General features: G+C 36.0%; 1 protein-coding gene across 1 annotated transcript in view; it reads left to right on the forward strand.

Moving 5' to 3' along the window:
• The window catches only part of GRM3 (glutamate metabotropic receptor 3), a 47,710-nt gene that overhangs the window by 23,703 nt on the left and 4,167 nt on the right, over window positions 1–19,840 (forward strand). The window contains exons 3-4 of the mRNA XM_072401746.1: window positions 14,550–15,613; window positions 16,434–16,608. Coding sequence (XP_072257847.1) covers window positions 14,550–15,613; window positions 16,434–16,608 — 1,239 coding nt within the window. The remainder of the gene's footprint in view (window positions 1–14,549; window positions 15,614–16,433; window positions 16,609–19,840) is intronic.

Here is a 19,840-nt window from a genome sequence, read left to right on the forward strand (position 1 = left end):
CCACAAAGAAGTACAAATGTCAGGCCATGACCTAGGTGGCCTTGTGAGAAATCTGGCCCTGAATGCAGTAAAACAGTGCAGGTATTATGGGTGATTTCCAGCTCTCACTTCTTTATTAGTTAACTAGTGCAATGAATTTCATATACAGTAACCATAGCCAGATTACATAAAAGTCCTTTGTCACCTCTATGTATACTATTGATTGTATTAACTCATTCCTGTTATGTCATTTAAGTAATATAATACCAGAAGTCTGCATGTCGGACATTTTTCTTGCTACAGAGAAACCAGCTTGTGTACCAGGCTGTTATCTTTTAGCAGGGGTACTATGCTGGAGCAGTGCCAAACCTTACAATTTTTACTTCTGCTGATTGTTTGGGTTAGGCTTAATATACAAGCAGAATCATGGATGTACTTTATTGGGCCAATTTATTTGATCAGTATTTTCAGATGGATGTCCCAAACACTGCAAACACATGTACTATCTTCTGTACTTCCTTAGCTAAGTGAATGAAGAGAAGCTCTGCTCACATCCAATCATGTTCATGTAATATTCATAGTTTTTTTTACCATTTCCCTGCATTTGTTTTTGTTGTTTTGTTTTGTTTTTTTGCAACGTGCGTTTTCAGCGCATTTATTAAGCTAAATTAATTATTTCCAGTGATAATTCATTTTTCTAAGTTAACTGCCTAAAACTCCTTAGGTAACTGCCTAAACTCCCCAAGGCTACAATGTTCTTTTTCTTCTCTCTACGGTCTATGTATCTGTATATCTCATACAAACTAAAATGAAAATTGCTTTAAAAAAATACAATTTGTGACAGGTTAACAAAATAGAGAAATTAGAACTCCCCTTTACTGTTCTAAATTATAATTGCAGTATAATGTGTCCTCTTCCTCAGCTGTTTCCTAAACATTATGTTTGCCTATAATAAATACAAAAAAATTACCTTTTTTTGACATTGCCATATGAAAGTGAAAACTAAAAATTAATGCGAAGCTGTACTGATGTAAACCCTTTCATTTTTTTAAATCTCTTGTGGGTATAAATTATAAATTAAACAGAATGTTTTCAAGAAAGACCAAAGTGTTTGGAATTTTGGGATTATATGAATAGAATTTTAATTTAAGAGACCTCTATCTTGAAAGTTTATACACTTCCTTGTAGTCTAAACAGACTTTGTAAACTTCAGGAGGTTTTTCAGGTATGCTGGGACTTGTAATACAACAGCTAGTGATTTACAAGCCACATAAGACTGCCTTGGAGCAAGTTCATGATCATTTTTTATCTTTTTTTCTTTATATGTGATTTGACTATTAAACCTATTAGCTGGAACTTGCTCAAACCGAATAACTGATGTAAGGTCAGCACTGCATCTTGACTCTGCGTAAGAGGAAATAAACTCATTTAAAAAGAAATACTTGGAAAATGATGCCATCTAGCAGCAGCAGTCGAGATTCAACAACTGAAATGTTAATGTGAGGTACACCAAATGTAAAATAAATGAATGTAATAACACATGCAAACAAACAGAAAAAAGCAAAATGTTTGTTCCCCTAACAACTATTTTTGTTCACCAGTTGTTATTGGCAACACGATTTCCTTTCCTAAATGTTTAATGCAGAAATCCTCAGTCAGAGTGACTGTAAAAGTGCAGAGATTGCTAGATAATGAGGAGGATTTTAGCTTCATAAGACAACAGTTTCTGAGAGCTCGGCGTGCAAATGATTGCTTTTTGGAAAGCGGTGACTTTGCCATCACAGGAGATTCAACTGATTGGATGGTTTTGCCCAATTAGATGTGATCTCTGCCAATGCAACAGAGATAATTGCTGCTGCGGCTGGCCAACTGCCTCATAGCTAGCTGTGGGTGATCACCCAACATCTACTCAATGGACATTAATACCGGGTGATGGAAAGTTCACCTGAGGATCTGATCACTTGGAGATCATATTTTTGTCTATGGAGCTGAAACAGCTGCAGACAATATTGTGTTTTAATTTCATTACCCAATATTTTAATAATCCTATGACTACTAGAGATTATTGAGATAATTCATTTATCTCAGAAGCAGAGACTGTGTTTATAATACTGCTGTAATGATAGAAAATTCTGGTTTAAGCTGCCCACCCAAGTTTTTTTTTTTTTTTTAACAATATGGAAACCAGGATTATTTTGAATTACAAACTGCAAGTAAAGTACTTAGTGCAAAATTACTGAAAGTGACAGGACCTGGAAATGTTTTGGATATGGGGAGTAAATAATATGACTTTATAGCTGTCCCTATAGTTGGACTCCAAGCTCTGCCCCTAACAGAAAATGGTGCCTTGGGCTATGCGCTGTATTTTGTACAAGGCTACACTCTCATTACTGATGCTGGCTGCAGCTCTCTGTAGACAACGGAAACAAGCAAACCAATGTGGCAGCCTGTCATTGGACCATCCTCAGCGTGTGCACTGTTGTCTGTGCATTGGATATCCAATCTCAGATTTTATTCTTGCTTGCACTCAGGATCATCCAGCCCTCTATAAAAGATGGTGTGCATCATGGGACCGCTGGATGATCCCAAGCAAGACACTTTTCAAATCCTTCAATCATAAATTCCAATTTTGAATAGTTCACATGCAGGCAAAAATACTGCATTGGTGCACCTGTATCTGTCTTCTACAGAGAGCTTCGTTGATGTCAGGAATGTTGTCTAGGGTTGTAATAGCTCCAAACTAAACATAATTGACTCTGATACCAACTATCTTACCACCTCTAGACATCAGCTTATTCGAAACAATGCACTCTCTATGAAATAGAGAAAGTAATTGCACTGAGCTACCGGGATTCTCACTTTAGTGCACAATGTGCAAATCTATTTTCAATACAATAACAAAAATGTGAAAATTATACAAGACTCTTTGCAAAATAATTTAATGTTCTTTAAAGACCAACAGAGTTTTTACCAGCTCCAGCTTTCTATAACACACATAGAATTGGAAGATTAGTGCTATCATAATGAATATCCATCTAGACCCCAACTCCAGTTGGGTCTAAGCATCTATTTCTAGATACACAGCTATTAAAGTGTTGTTGCAGAAGTCAGGAAAAAGAAGCAATAGTGTTTTTCACAATTATTTGAATTTAATAATTTACTTCTGAATTCACTATACTATTCATTTCAGTTGTATCACAACTGTTTGGCAATGCACCCTGTAATGTTTAATCTTTCATGATGTTTAAACTTTCCAATTAATACAAGTTTATTTTTTCTCTGATATTTCTTACTTTTATAGCTCATGCAGAAATAGAACATAAACAGTACAGATGACTTTGAATGTATAGCCCTCTCAATTCATTTTTCCCACTTCAAACTTGACTGATAGCCAGAGGATACTCTTCACCCAGATAAGAAATGGCATGTCACACGTATATAATGGTCTGGCTTCAGCTTCTTCAGTAAGTCTATACATAAATAAACCAATTACATTGACATCCATTCACCCCTGGGGATGCCATAGTGTTTTTGGCACCAGCCCCACAGCCATACACATCCATGAGATAAAATCTTCAAGACAACATACACACCAGTCATTCTGCTCATCACATTGTATGGCCTTTCCAGGAACAGTAAGTAAATGAAGCTGTATGCCAGAGGACACCTTTGAAATTTTTAAGCAACTGTCACATGCAATCTCAAACTGATGATTTGCTTTGTAATCCCAAATTTTCCAAGTCATAAATCATGGATATCTAATGATCAGGACATAGTAAAGATACCTTATGGAATATTTAGTGTAAACAGGTATTTTGCTATAATATATATATATATATATTATTTTATTTAAGCACCTGACCAGTGAAAGATGTTTGCAGGGCCGCACACAAATCTGGGCAGTTTATGGAGCAGTATGTTGTGCACCCAGGAGCTGACAACCTTGTGGTGTGAAAGAGCCCCTACACCTAATACTATGCATATGCCTGTTTAAAAAACAATTGAAATATAATGGGAATGTATGATGGTATGATTTGTACATGTTATCCTAGAAAGCCCCCGGTACACGGCTTACATTCATGCAAGAAATACAAACAGATCACAGATAGTGGGAGGGGCTGGCAGCGTGCTGTGCATGGCTTTCAGACAACATCAAGCTTTGCAAATTCCCAAAGACAGGAGTAGATGGAAGGACACATGATGAGGAGTGAGGAAGAGACGACAGAGGAAAGGTGAAGGTGGTTGGCTCATTGTAATGGAATCAGGTGGAAGTGGGAGGGGTGGGGGATAGGTTAAGTAAGGGGGGTGTGGAGAAGTGGATCAGATTGGTAATGGCTGTGGCGAAGTGCCTGCCACCCACCTCTTAAGCGTTGTTTCGGTTGTTTCAATGAGGGGTGATGGTGGTCCATGGGTGGTAATCACAAAGAAAACACTAACCATTGGCAGGTATAGCACAGATATAATAGTATTCTATTTGTCTGATTTAAGAGATTGGCAAATTTGCATAATATTAGCCTATTAGCTTCAGAAGCTGTGGCACACTTGTTAATCGGTTATATTTATAAAACTAAACAGCCTCTAGGAGCTTTGCATTTTAGTTCACATCTGACTTCTGAGTGTTTCATGAAATCTGAAGAATGCATTTAAATATATGCATATTTTTTTTTCATCAGAATGCAAAGATGAAAATCATTCATTTTAGAAATTTAAAGTTAACATTTAATCTTTATCATGTGTTTAAAAAGGAACTGAATTCTGGCAGCTGTCCCCAAAAAGGCGGAAAAGGAAATTATATAGCCAAGCAGTCAGATTTATCCATCAGCACAGTAATAGTTAACATCGGTAATACTCCCAGACACAGGGAATAAAACTTTGTAAAATGCAAAACATTTACAAAGTAAGACAAATCCACTTCTCATTGGAAAAGTGTGTATATAAAGCTTGCATCCTTGATAGAAGACATGCTTTGTACCAGCAGTTGTCTGTGCCTAGGAATATCAGCCGGTGTGGGCTGTGGTAGCTTAATATCAAGGAATGTCTGAATCTACTATGTTAAAACTCAAGAATCTTTCTATAGTACTGTAAATCTCAGCATAACATGTCTGCAAACATATCACAGCACACAGTATATAATCAATGATATGCAAAAGTATTGAACAATTTATTAGGCCTATTCTCCCAATTTTTCCCTTCACCATGTAAATGCAGGGCTTTCCTTGTTCATCTCAACACTTCCAACAAGACAGACATACAGCTCTATGGATACCGAACAGGAATGCCTTGGCACATGCACATGCCAGGAAATAGACTGCAATGGTTCATCATACTGTTAAAGCACTTTACATTTCTAAATGTTATCAATAACATAGTAAATCTTCATCTTTTGGGTTCAGGTGTACTTTATACATGTAGATTATACAGATGTATATAAAATGCAACTAACCAGATAAATGTTCATCTGAAATAAAATTATGTAGTGGTTTTAGTGTGCTTTCAATTCTTCCGTTTTCCAACTAATTTAGCCAAGTGGAGCATCTATAAAGCAGCAGAAGTAGTTGTCCTGCTGTGAAGAGTTTTAGCATAAATAATGTAAACTGAAATAAATCCTCCACAACTTAACAATCATTGTCAGTTATCATACTATATAAATTAGGTTTGGATATAGCAATAAATTCCAGGTTGTAATGGAAGAAATCTAAAGTAATTATTTAACAACCAGCACTTACTTTATTTCTTCTCAAGCACTAACCATTTTTATGAATTTATATTCTTTCTATAAATAAACTTTTACTGTGGTGCTACTTGGGTATTTTTTTGCTGTTCATTGGAAATTCCTAATATGTATCCATAAAAAAAACAGTAAAAACATAGCTCTGCTACAGCAAATTACTAAAAGCTTAGGTGAGCTGCTGCTTTTTGGTCAGGATAGTTTAGTAATTTCATAAAAAATAATATTTATAGTACATGCTGCACCATAAAGTGTACTCTTTTGTTATTTTCCTCTGACATAAATAGTGATAAGATAAATATGTATATAAGGTAACAGCACACCAAAACTATTGGGACTATGGAGTCCCAGCAGGAATGCATTAGGACACAGATGGTTTAGGGCCACCTAGTGGGTCCACTTATCTGTATAAGCCATATCCGAAAAGGCTTAGGGAGCAGCACAAACTGTTATTTTTATGTATTGAAATTTTTATGTCGAATTTAAAATCAGACAGGTTATGATGGACTAAAATCAACCAAAAGGCCCTCTGCTAAACCAGTGCACATAAAGGCCTTCTATATTCTTTAAGTTCCTCTTTCTGGGTGGGTGCAAATAATTACTTTTATAATACTCCAACTGCACAACCAGAACCATTTGTGTACACTGTTCTGATAATAAAAAAAATGTGCTATTTTTCTCTTATGTCTTAAATGTCTTAAATATGTAAAATAAAATAAGATGGCACTACACATGTCTTGAATGTGGTAGTGTTGTTCCTCTGTAGGTTGAAGGCTTACTTTGGTATTGAAGCAAATTTTATGAAATAGTGAGCAAATGACTGGGAAAAAGAATCACTGGTTCTCAGTAATCAGTGGGGATCAGAGCTATCAGTGAAGTGCAAAATGTGGACTCTCAAATTGGTGACTCTCAAGGAAGGACATGTGTTAGGTATCGCCATCACTGAGCAACAACTTGGAGAACATTATTTACAAACTGAAGTCAGGAAGATGTTGAGAAGAAAAAAAATAAATCATTCATGCTCGGAGCTACCAAATTAATGGAATGGCTTTTGTCATATATTAGAATAACTAAACTGACAAAAGGTGAAATTTTTTTTTGAGTTTGAGTTTTTAGTTTTTTGAGTTTTCCATGTGTACTAGTTTTCCATTTTGGGTACCTCCCTATGTTGCCTAGTTAATTATAGCAACAAAGTGATATAAAGGCTGCGGTATATGTTAAAATGAATTACCATAAAAAGATTTTCCAAATAATAGGTAATTGTAGTTTTTATTTGTAGCTTTGTTTTTTGTGCTAAACTTCCTGTAATAATCGTGCGTATACTGTGAAACAGAAGACTGTAATGAATTACCCATGGAGTTCTTAAACATATAACTAATTCAGCTGCCTAAAAACAATAAACCCATACCTACAAATAAAAACATTTATTAAATCCCAAACACATTAGCACCAAATTTGGAAGTAGTTTGGGGTTCTGTGTGTTTGATTTACTGCTTGTAGATTTAGCGGATTGAATATTTCAGAGTATAATCAATCAATGCTTGCTTACATATGAAATCACTGTGTACAGCAGATATACAATGAACTATTGAAGTATTAAGGGGAGCAAAGCTGGGCAGGTGTCCCATTGTGCTCAAAATACAAAGAATTAATTTATATAAAAAATGAGGCAATATAAAATACAATGGGAAAAAGGTGAATTTATTGTTAAAAATGAGAGTAATATAAATCCTGCAAAATACACTAACAGAATTAAAAACAATAAAGCCTATTGAAAAAACACAGTCTATGCATACTATTGAAATCATTTGAAATATTTGTCCAGTCATTTATTACTTAAGCACAAGGCTCAGCAATACATCACTGATGATCTCCCAGTAGATTCTAGAGGAGCATCTGGTAAATTTTATTCTGAAGGGATTTTCTATTCTATGTACATTATTTCAATATTTTTCTTTTGGTGAATCCTTTACTTTTTACCAGCAGAATCATAGGGGAGGTGCACGTAAATGGGTTTCCTGGTATTTACGATGCCTGAATATAATTATGTTGGGGATCGCAGTGGAACTGCAGATGAACTCTCAATAGAGTTTCTCCATTGAGAGTTCATCTGCAGTTCAGTTCTCATGGTCACCGGGCTGATAATTACAGCCTGGTGACCGTGGGAACTTTGAGGTCACAGCTGATTGGAGGCACGCGAATGCCTCCAATCAGCTGTGACTGTAGGTGAACCTTCAATGGAGTTTCGCCATTGAGAGTTCATCTGCAGTTCAGTTCCCATGGTCACTGAGCTGACCGAGTTTCTCCATTGAGAGTTCATCAGCAGTTCCACTGTGATCCCCGGGCACTAGAGGTTTCATTAACCTCTAGTGCCCCGTGATCGCAGTGGATTCTCAGGGCTGCATTCATTCATGCAGCCCTGGGAATCCTCCTGTCTGCAATCCCCGAGCACTAGAGGTTAATTACCCTCTAGTGTCGGGGATCTCAAACAGGAGGATTCACAGGGCTGCAAGAATGAATGCAGCCCTAAGAATCCTCCTGTAATGATTTCCTTCATCTTCCGATGTGAAATCGGTTCGCCGAAATTTCACAGACCCATGACAAGTTCAAGGAAATTTTCGCGAGAATGCAAGAGGCATTCTCGCTTATCCCTACTGGGGAGTTGCACCTGTTCATTTTCAGACCAACCAAAAATACCATATTGAAATCCAGGGAGATACCTGAAAAACACATTTAAGCAGGTTATTTAATACTTTATCAATTATAAACATTTGAAATATGATTTCCAGGCCTGTGCTGGTAGTATACACTTGAGATCATGAAGTATTTGAAAAAAAATGTAATTCTGTTTAAATCAGTATAGCAATGAATTGTTTCAAATGAAGGCCATAGCTCTTCATGTTTTTTAATAAATGTTGTTGTAACATTATACCAAATAGTGAAATATTCTTTTTATACTTTTTTATTTGAAATATTCTCTTCTTATACAAAAAAATTACAAAGTGTGATCAAAGCCTACGGCTGATGACCTGAAGGTGATTAGTTTTTCCCATCTTTAGCCCTAATGTTACTCCTAGGTGTTCCTCCCCTCAAGCTGCTAAATACATTTGCAGAAACTGAGGCTGTGCTTTTACGCTATTTATTTCCTAGTTAGTTATTGGACTTTTAAGGCACCAAAATATCATTAGTCATAAAATAATTCTAAAAACATAATTTATTTCAAAAGTTTTCAGTGCTCAACGCGTTCTGCAAAATTGCTTCCTCAGGAGGTATGGGACATCATAGAGTCAAAATAGACGTCTTCAGATTCCTCCTTAGATAAACAATCCATCCTTTATCTGCTGTTTAAGGTCCATGCAGTCATACGGAGAGCAGGCTGAGACTGAGGTTGAGCTTAACAAGGTGGGAGCATGGGAAGATGGGTACGGTTTTTGTGGCAGTGCCTTCACCCAAACAAGCCTTGTGTAAAGCAAGCAGGACACTCAACTGAGATTAACCTTGACATAAGGCATAGGGCCTGATTTAATAAAGCTCTCAAAATCTGGTGAAGATGGAATATCATTGGAGAACCTGGGTTTTATGAAATTCATTCTGGGTTTGCTGGATCATCCACATTTTCTCATTTTAGTCTATCTTCTGCAGTCTTTGAAAGTTTTAATAAATCAGGCCTATAATACTCTCAAAAGGTAACAGATGTACACTCCTTCGATGACCTCACTGAAAAACGTATCAATGATTGACCAGTCAATAAACATGCATTGTAAGCCCCTGTTGTGCATCTGACTCCTGCCTTTGGTCTGGCAGAATATACAACATAAGTAGCCCCAGAATACAGCCTAAAGAAGAATTCCTTGTACTACAGAAAAGCCAAAAAACAAGTGCAAAGTTACACAGGCCTAAGGGGAAACATCCCTATACATATAGGAAGATTGGCAATTCACATTAGGATATGTGGCAGAGCCTAAACATTCTTTGATATTTTAAAATCTGAAGTCTGAAAAGTACAAAATTTCGCTTGGTCATTTTGAAAATGTTTAGTACAAATCAAATCATGACAAAATCCACCAGCATTTACTATTACAAGAATTACCTCTTTGTAGACACAAGATTATTTTTTCAGTATCTGCAGTGTATTTGTTTGGCCTTAAGAGCTGACAGCCTTTGGACAGGAATCATCTCAATGTCATGATAAAAGTGGACATGTTGGGTCACAAAGTGTCACATCAAGTTATATCTGTTGCTCAAAGTAGATTTGTTGGTCATGAACATATTGCTGACAAGAAATGAAGAGAGATGTGTTTTTCCCCCAAAGGATGTTTATATATTTATTCTGTTCAGACACTGCTATACAAAAACAAGTGGAATATGAGATGAAAATATTTCACATTTTCTTAAAGCATCACAATTCACTGATACAAGTGGGAAAATCCTAAAAGTCCATTTTCATTTCTATCATTATCATTATTATTTAGTAATACCTGTTTTTTTTAAATGTATTTTTGATTATTATACTTTACTGCAAATATATTATTTCATGACTATATGGCTTTAGTTATATCGAAAGTTTTCACAAAGAATGAATTCTAGTCACAAATTAGGAATCAAAGTTATCATAAGGCACAGTGGATAAGTGTGTCACGTGTGGCGCTTGGGGAGACAGGGCCACTAGGGGGGCGATGGGTGAAACTAATAAAACTTGGAGGAGCAGGAACCCCCAGGGTCAGAACTTTCCCCATGCACAGGAGAGGCACCTGTGCTTTAGTGAGAAAGAGGTGAGTGTGACAGGGAGTAGACTACTCCAAAATTAGAATAAACCTTTTACTTTTAGGATTTTCTTTATCTTGTGTTATTATTTTTATTATTATTAAACAGCATTTATATAGCGTCAATATATTACTCAGCACTGTACATTAAATAGGGGTTGCAAACGACAGACAGATACAGACAGTGATACAGCAGGAAGAGAGGACCATGACCCAAAGAGCTTACAATCTAGGAGGTGGGGGAGGTATCACACAATAATGGGAAGTAGTCAGGGTTTTAAGAGACAGAGGATGGGTAGGCAAGATGGGTTTTGAGTGCTCTTTTAAATGAGCATAAAGTAGGAGCAAACCGAATAGTATGAAGAAGGCCATTGCAGAGAGTCGGGGCAGCTCTAAAAAAGTCTTGGAGCCGTGCATGTGACGAGATCATGAGTGACGAGGTCATTATTAGTAGGTCATTGGACGTGCGAAGAGAGCGGCTAGGGGTGTGTTTTTATTTCACCACTAGAGCTTCCATTGCTGTAGAACGTGGCAGGTCCTACAAGCTCTTCGAGGACAGCTTACATTTGATTTTAAGGTGAAATGAAAGCCAATGAAGAGGAATGAGAAGACAAAGAGAGGCAGCAGAAGAAAAGTGGTAGGAAGGATGTATAAGTCTGACTGCAGCATTCATGGGAAGAGAGTAGGGTTAGTGGAATACCAGAGAGGAGGTTGGAGTAGTCCAGACGAGAGATGATAAGAACGTGTACAAGGAGTCTGGTGGTCTCTGGGAACAGGTAGGGGAAGATTTTGGAGATGTTGCAAAGGTTAAAGTGGCAGGACCTGGAAATGTTCTGAATCTGGGGAAAAGGAGAGGGCAGAATCGAAGGTGACACCAAGACAACATGCCTGAGGGGAGGGCTGAATAACATTGTTGGTTAGAGTTTGAAATATGTCAGGGGGAGATTTAGAATTTGAGGGGGAAAGATGATGTCTTCCGTTTTATCCAGGGTGAGTTTCAGAAATCTGTCTGCCATCCTTGGCGAGATGGCTGACAGGCAGCATTAAACCTTGTGTAATCCTATATGGATGTTGATGATGTGCAAAGGGGAACAGACCTGTAAATCAGGAAAAAGGTAACCATTAGATTTTTCCTTGCAGTTAGGCTCTTTTCAGACTCTTTTCAGCATTACAAAATGTGCAGTTAAGTCAACCACAGCATTTGACAACTGCTCTGTTCTGCTCTGCTCTGTGTCATTGTGGTGCAGTTCTTCCTCCAGAGGAGGAAAAGTAAGTGTGTGGCGGGAAGTAACTTTCAGGAACAGTACCACAATCTACAACAACTGCAGCTGCAAGCAAATGGTTCCAGTAAATGGAAGAAGTTGGGAGCACAGTTGAGCCTGTGGTAGAACACTGTGACAAGGAAATTTCTGTTACCGAAATAAAGTTACCCAAATCACCACTGCCAAAAGCACCCACACTGAATGCGACAGATGAATAGCACCTACCCTATTTCCCCTATGACTGCAGCTTCAAAACTTTTCTCCAGATGATAAAAGAGCTGACAAACAAATCCATTATCAGCTGTAACCCATACAGTGCTATTTAATGTTTAGAATCATTGGCAACAATAAGCAGTACTGCTTTCTAAGGATCATTCTGTGCTAGCATGTGACTGTGCTTAATAGAATTCTAACATAATGATAATAATAGCATATTTAGATATATCCCTAGTAATTCAATGCTTCCATTGTGAGATTAATCTCAAGGGCTCTTGTGAGTGCTGCATTACTGATTTCTTCTAACTTACAGGTCTAGACAAATGTTGAATATATTCAAGAATACATATATGCATTAAAAATCCAACAAAACGGGCACAGATTGAGACCTTCTTAGTAATATTATTACAAGTTTTAGGCATCCCAGGATGCATTTTGTGTTCACAATATAATAAATCTTTTCTGAATAAGTAGCTTTTAATATAGCTTTCATCATTTTTATGTAATAAAATACCTTCTAGAATAAATCAAGCACACACTTGAATCATGGAGGATTTAATTTAATGAATATCACATCACCAGAGGATGTGAAATCATTTGCAAATTGAAATAGTTTAACAACAGTATTATAGAATGAACTTCTCTGCACCCAACACACTGATTGTTTCTGCTCTTTAATTACGCATTTATTTATTGTTTACTTGCACTCCTTCTTTCTGTTTTGTAGTTATTGTGCTCTTAGCTAATTAAATGTAATCTTCAATATTTTCAATAGAAGTGTTGGAGCTGATTTACTACAATGAGTGTAATCACACAGCCGCACTGTTGCAAAGAAATCTTGTGGTTTGCCTGTGGGTAATTGTTGATCAATAGCTGTGGGATACATTTCATACAAAATATTTTACATAGACATAAAGGCAAGTGAAATGTTAGGTTTAGAAACATACATTTATTTATTATCTAGATCTTTGCTGATTTCATCAATAGGGTTTCATTTCTAACATTTTCAAAAATTCCAGAAAACCTTAAAATGGCATCAGACACCAAGATCACAATTTTTGCAAAAATGATTTCAAAAATAGAACAATGGCTAAAAATGCTGGTAATAGGTATGTGTTACATCTGTATGTTAGCAAAAGCAGGGAACCATCATAGAATGAGTTGGCCAAGCATAAGTATATAAGCGCGCAAGCAACATCCCATTCACAGATCATTAATCTTCACGAATTATCACTTGCACAGGAATAATTCATTTTGTTGAATGTACAGTCTACACTCTGTTACCCATACCCGTCTGTAAGTTAATGGAGAAAAAACAATTTACCAACTTTTTACATTTTCTCTCATGAATTTAGCAATTTACCAGCGAACTCCCTTCATATTATCTTGTGCAGCCTCAGGGCTCAGTGCATGTAGCTGACCTGGATCTACAAGCATATTAATTTCTGCACAAACGGGAAAGTGATTTCAACAATTCATTTGCATCATACAACTTACCAACCACATACCCTAATATGACTTCTTTTTAGTATACTTGTTCAATAGTCAATGGAGGCAAATGTTGCTGCTTTTTAATAAAGTTTTTTTTATTTACCAGTTTTTCATTACAGTAAGTTATAAAAATGATAGGAAGGGCTGTGAGTCAATGTCATTATTGCTTTAGGACATTTGCTTTGAAATAGTTGCTTATCTGTTTTTGTATACCATACTTGTTTGACAAATAATCTTATAACATACAACATAGGATTCCCAGAGCACTACAGGTTTTGAAAAAGACAAAAGTTGCCTATCTTTACGTCTCTTTGAAAACACAAGGCGTTACAGCACACTCAATCTAGAGAGTACACAGTACTTTTACCTGCTAGCTTATGAAAATGCAATGTTTTAAAATTTCTTTATCTATTTATAAATAATATATTATATTAATAAAAAAGATTTAAACAAGGAAAATGTTGATTCCTGTCCTTGCCATTATACATCACCTTTAACACCTTTTTACATTCAGTCTTGATTTTTGTGATTTGGAGGAAAAGGTGTTTAGAAATAAATGTACTAAATTACAGAATAAAATGCAGATTACAACCTGTACATTAGTGGATTCACACAGTGAAGCATTGCCAGTCAGGTCACAGCAAGCAAAATAACATCCTGCAATTCTTCTGGATTTTATGTTTCTTAATGCTCTACAGAAAAAAGCAACTCAGCAGTGGTAAATCACAGCAACACTAATGCAAATTTTGTCTGTCTATGTCAATATAATAAACTACATTATTGCTAGCTATAAGTGTGTGTTGTAGAGATTAATAAACAAGTGCTAAAAAGCCCTCAAATAAAATAAGTTCTGAAGGTATATATATATATATATATATATATATATATATTCAGTAAAAACTGTCAAAAAATTGATAGTAACAATAACAATCACTAGGCTATTTATAGAATTACTAAGGTGCAGAAAGCAGGTTTACTACTGGTTTACTTGGTCCATATTTTATATTTTTTAAAAACAATAATGTGTGTATTATTCATATGACAATTGAAATAATGATTAGTTTAAAAATACATATATATATATTCCTATTTTTTTGTATTTTTTGACAGCTCCATTTATTCCTCTAAGTGCAGACAGCTATGTGAAGTTTGATGCATATGGAGATGGACTTGGTCTGTACAATGTATTCAATTTCCAGTACAACAATGGAAAATACTCCTACTTAAAAATAGGCCAGTGGGCTGAAACCTTGTCACTGGATTTTGACTTAATACAGTGGTCAAAGGGTATGGTGCCAACTTCACAATGCAGTGACCCATGTGCACCAAATGAAATGAAAAGTATGCAACCAGGAGATGTTTGCTGTTGGATCTGCATTCCATGCGAAACATATGAGTACCTGGCAGATGAGTTCACATGTGTTGACTGTGGCCCAGGGCGATGGCCAAATTCGGAACTAAATGGTTGTTATGATCTACCAGAAGACTACATTAAATGGGAAGATGCATGGGCTATCGGACCAGTGACAATTGCCTGTCTTGGCTTGATATGTACATTCCTGGTTGGAGGAGTTTTTGTCAAGCATAACAGTACTCCTTTAGTAAAAGCGTCAGGAAGAGAACTTTGCTACATTCTATTGATTGGGGTATTTATGTGCTACTGTATGACATTTTTCTTCATAGCCAAACCATCTCCAGTCATTTGTACTCTTCGTCGCTTGGGACTTGGGACCTCTTTTGTAGTTTGCTACTCAGCTCTTTTAACAAAGACAAATCGCATTGCCAGAATTTTTAGCGGAGTTAAAGAAGGTGCTCAAAGACCTAAATTCATCAGCCCTAAGTCTCAAGTCATCATATGTCTAAGTCTCATCTCAGTTCAGATTGTCATTGTGTCTGTGTGGTTAATGTTGGAATATCCTGGAACAAGACGATATACACTTCCTGAGAAGAGAGAAACTGTAATACTAAAATGCAATGTCAAGGATTCCAGTATGTTAATTTCTTTAACATACGATGTTGTTCTTGTAATACTATGTACTGTATATGCTTTCAAAACAAGGAAATGTCCAGAAAATTTCAATGAAGCCAAGTTTATTGGATTTACAATGTATACAACTTGTATAATCTGGCTTGCATTCCTCCCAATATTCTATGTGACATCAAGTGACTACAGGGTAAGTTCATGAATATGTTTGATTGCTTTGATATGGTTTTGCATAGGATGCAATAAATATCTATGAACTTCTAAGAAAGAAGTATAGTATTTTACATTTTTTACATTTACACAAGGAGAGATATATTTGTTTACTACATATGCATTTTATGCTTAGCCGGACAAAAACTGTGAAGGGATTTGAAGGCAAAGCACAGGAGCTTGAATTTGATTCTAAGGTGAAATGGAAGCCAATGAGGAGAACTACAAAAAGATGCAGCAGAGTTACATTTCAAGACCCTGCAGGTGGTATCCTTACTGCCACATGACAGGGACAAGCACCTTCATATTACTATCACATGTTTGTTTAGCAAATTCAGGATGCTTTACAAGCTAACGTGCTTTGCAAGCTAATTTGAAAAGTAACCCCTCTAAAGCCTGTGAATCTGAGTTTCAAAGAAAATATTCAGTTATAGGATTAATTATCTGAAAATATGACACCTTGTGTTTGATATGCAAGGCTGTTTCTGAATTTTGATTGCAATAGCTCAGATATCCTAGACTACATTTTCACATTGACCCTGGCTTGGCTCTGCTGGCTCTCTGTTCTCATAAAACTACATAGCGAAAGATAGCTCTTACTGGAGCATTGAATTGTTTGTCGTAATATGTCTACTGAAAAAATAATGGGGAATATTAGAAATTATCCTAAATTTGTCTTTCTGGATTTTTGAATTTTTTAAGTAACATTTTTTTCTAGACTGGATATACCATATCTCTATTTTGTCAAATTTTCCTTGCAGTTGAAGGCAGAAAAATAATGCTATTTTATCTTTTTTTAGGTCCAAACTACAACCATGTGTATTTCTGTAAGCTTAAGTGGTTTTGTAGTATTAGGATGCCTGTTTGCACCAAAAGTCCACATCATTCTATTTCAACCACAGAAAAATGTTGTAACACATAGACTTCATTTAAACAGATTCAGTGTAAGCGGCACTGCAACAACATATTCCCAATGTAAGTATTCTCTAATTTATAATAATACTTTATCCGATGTATTGATCTGTTGATCTGATCTGTTGAATATTCAGCTCCTAGTGTACTGTGTACTCAAAGAAAATCCATTTAACTATTGTCCCCCCTTTGTCTGTAATGTCTAATTCACATACACGTTAACTAGCCAACCTTCTCCTGCTTCCAGAATAGTGATGTGAATGACACTAAAATAAAATACTTAAGGTCACCTAACCTACTCATGCCAACATAGCCTTACATCAGTCTATTCTCATACCAATGTGCACTGCCATAGTCACACAGGAAAGCCAAGAGGATAATTTTTATTTAGACCCCCTCAGTAACAAAAAAATCTTTTTACTTTACTCTCCTGTACTTTTAATTACTCTCTTGCTGCTCCATTCAGCTGCAAGTAGTGAAGCAGGGTCCTGTGTAAGCTAAAGGGAACCAATAATCTATATGCTGTTGCAAAGCATGGGGACCCTCCATATTTACTCCAAAGTACTGGGTATATACTTTAGCTTCTGAATGCTAAATGAAGCAATAGGCAAACAATTGAAAAATGAGTATATGGGGAGGGGGAGTTTGGTGAATAAATCAAACCATTTGTTTGGTGCTGAATTGGTGCAGTACACATTTGCCCTAATGGCTTGGTAATTAAGCAAACTCAAGTAGTAATTCCAATCAAGACAGCTCTGAGGAGAATATTCTGTTAAGCATTGTCAATGTCAGCTTTACGTGTAACTGAAAAAATAAAAATAGGGGTATATACACCTGATCTTACCCCAAGGTAGCTACATGGGTCAGAAAAAATATGATGCCCTAGTGAGCTATTCAGTAGACTGAAAGCTACATATCCTGGAATTTCTTGTAATTGTCACACCTTAAAATTTGTATTTGTGGAGAGGTTGAACTGTGCTACATCCACAGCTCCTAAAGCGGACTTAAACTAAAAATGGTATGTTACATAAAAAGGTAGACAACCTAATACCTTCTTTTTGGGGGGTCAGTGAGATCAGTACTTTTTTTTCCCATCTACCACAGACTACTTCACCCTGATCTCTCGCCAGCATGGTGCGAGATCGGGTGAGATAGGCAGAAGGCAGAAAAAGGGCAAACAAGATGGCTGTGCCCAAGGCTTCCTCTGCGTTAGGACAAGGGAGGAATCTAGATCCAGTAATCCAGAAAACCTCTGGAGGGATCGATGTATCTGCAAAAGTAAAAATGAGATTTTTTTTTTCTTTTTAGAATTCTTCAGCTTTAACTGCTGGGAGAGCTAAGTGTCTATCATCACAATGGTGAACTGCCCTGCTCTCCATCATGACCTTTCATAACATTACAACCCAGAATATGGGACAGCTGTGGGTGCCTTTTACAATTTATAGGCAACAAAGAAACAAATCAAAAGTTTAAAACCAAATGGTTATATGGCTGACAAGCACCATTTATGCTTCATATACATTTTTCACTGAAATTTAGCTTTAGGTTTATCTTTAAAAAATGTTATCATAATTGTATTTGTTTGTGCATTTATTTGTGTACTATATTTTTTGTGAAGTGTTAAATGGTTTTTCCCTCATGAAAACCACATTTTCTAGTTGAAGAAAAAAAAAGTTTCCTACTTTGTTTCCTACTGCTACCTTTTCTTTTTGCTTGGTACTAAAAAGCCTCAAGTCCAATATGTGGTTTGCTAAATTGAAAACAAGGCATCCCTGATATTCTCAGCAGATTACAGAAAACACACATACTCCATTTAAAAGCTTGGTCTGCAAGGCTCTGCTAAATGGTTTATGACAAGTCATACATGTTGGGCCCTGCTGGACAAGGAAGCCAAACATTTTATAGGCTGTAGCAACTGATTTGCTAATGTTTGTCTAGCAGATCCAGGTAAAGCTCATTCAGCGTTTTAATTATTATGTCATTCACAATCATCATGGATATTTTGATGCTAACCTAAAGCATTTTTAATGTGTCAGTTATCTATTAGGTCCCTTAATCATATGAATACCATCTCTGGTAACAGTTTATTAGCACCTATAAGTTACCTAGCAGGAGGAGCTGTCAAAATGCAGCTGTTCTTGTGTGACATGACTCATCCAGATTGTCTGCAAGTCCTATTGACTAAAACCATGTAACTGTTAAAATCCTATGTCATCCAAAGGTGTGACATTTAATCTGCAGGTGACATCATTTAAAAAAAATTATTTTTTAATCTTCTTTAACCCTTATATACCCAGTATCAGCCAAAAGTATTCCTTCATTTTTATTTACAAGAGGCTAATATCAGAATTCATTAATCATATGTAAGTATAAAATATAATCTATGCATATAAAATATGTGTATGGAAAAGGTACTGCATCCATTTACTAAGTCTACGACATTTCATAGGGTACATACCCATTGAGTTGTAAAGGATGGCTTACTGATGATGATGATCATAAACACCTAGATTTAGTAATGGATGCATTACATTGATTGCTTGTCTGTACACATATTTGATATGCATTGATTATATTTTGACATTAATAAAACACAACAGGACTGAAGGCTCTTTTGTTTTGGCTTCATATACAGTTTAGGTACGGATGCTGGCAGTATAAAGTTCTCTGGCACCAGTAAATTACACTTTTTTATTTAAAAAAAAAAAAAAAGCTATTATCAGGTTGTAGAAATGTAATAGTCTTATTTTAACTGTTCTTTGTATTATATTGTATATTGTTCTTTGTATTGTTCTGTTCTTTGTATTATATTGTATATTGTTCTATGTATGTATAGTAATTATGACTCAGTCCTTATGGATCTTTACAAAAATATGGAAAAAGTAAAGAGCTGTTGCAACAGTGAATTACTTTCTTTAACCTCCAAAATTGTATCTGAATTAATTTTTTTAATTTTGTCTAGTGAAGGAAAGGGTTAAATGTTCTGTAAGTTTAATTTTTTTGGTCCATGTTATTTACTTTCTGTTCCAGATGTGGAATTCAGCTCTTAGTTGAGATCGGAACATATGTTCCCACTACAAAGTTTACCCACACCTCTTGTTCCGGTGAACTGTAAAATTAAGCATTTCCCCTAATTCTTTGTCTCTGTGACAATGGAATAAACAGGGCACATGTCCCCAGCAGAGATAGAAATAAAATCTGAGAGGAGTTTTTAACTCTTCCATATTCTATATAAAATAAATGAAAGTGTTAGCTTTACACATACACTTTAAGGTAAACACTAAACTAAAAAAAA

This window comes from Pyxicephalus adspersus, chromosome 2, assembly GCF_032062135.1.
Source record: "Pyxicephalus adspersus chromosome 2, UCB_Pads_2.0, whole genome shotgun sequence".
NCBI classification, from domain to species: Eukaryota; Metazoa; Chordata; class Amphibia; order Anura; family Pyxicephalidae; genus Pyxicephalus; species Pyxicephalus adspersus.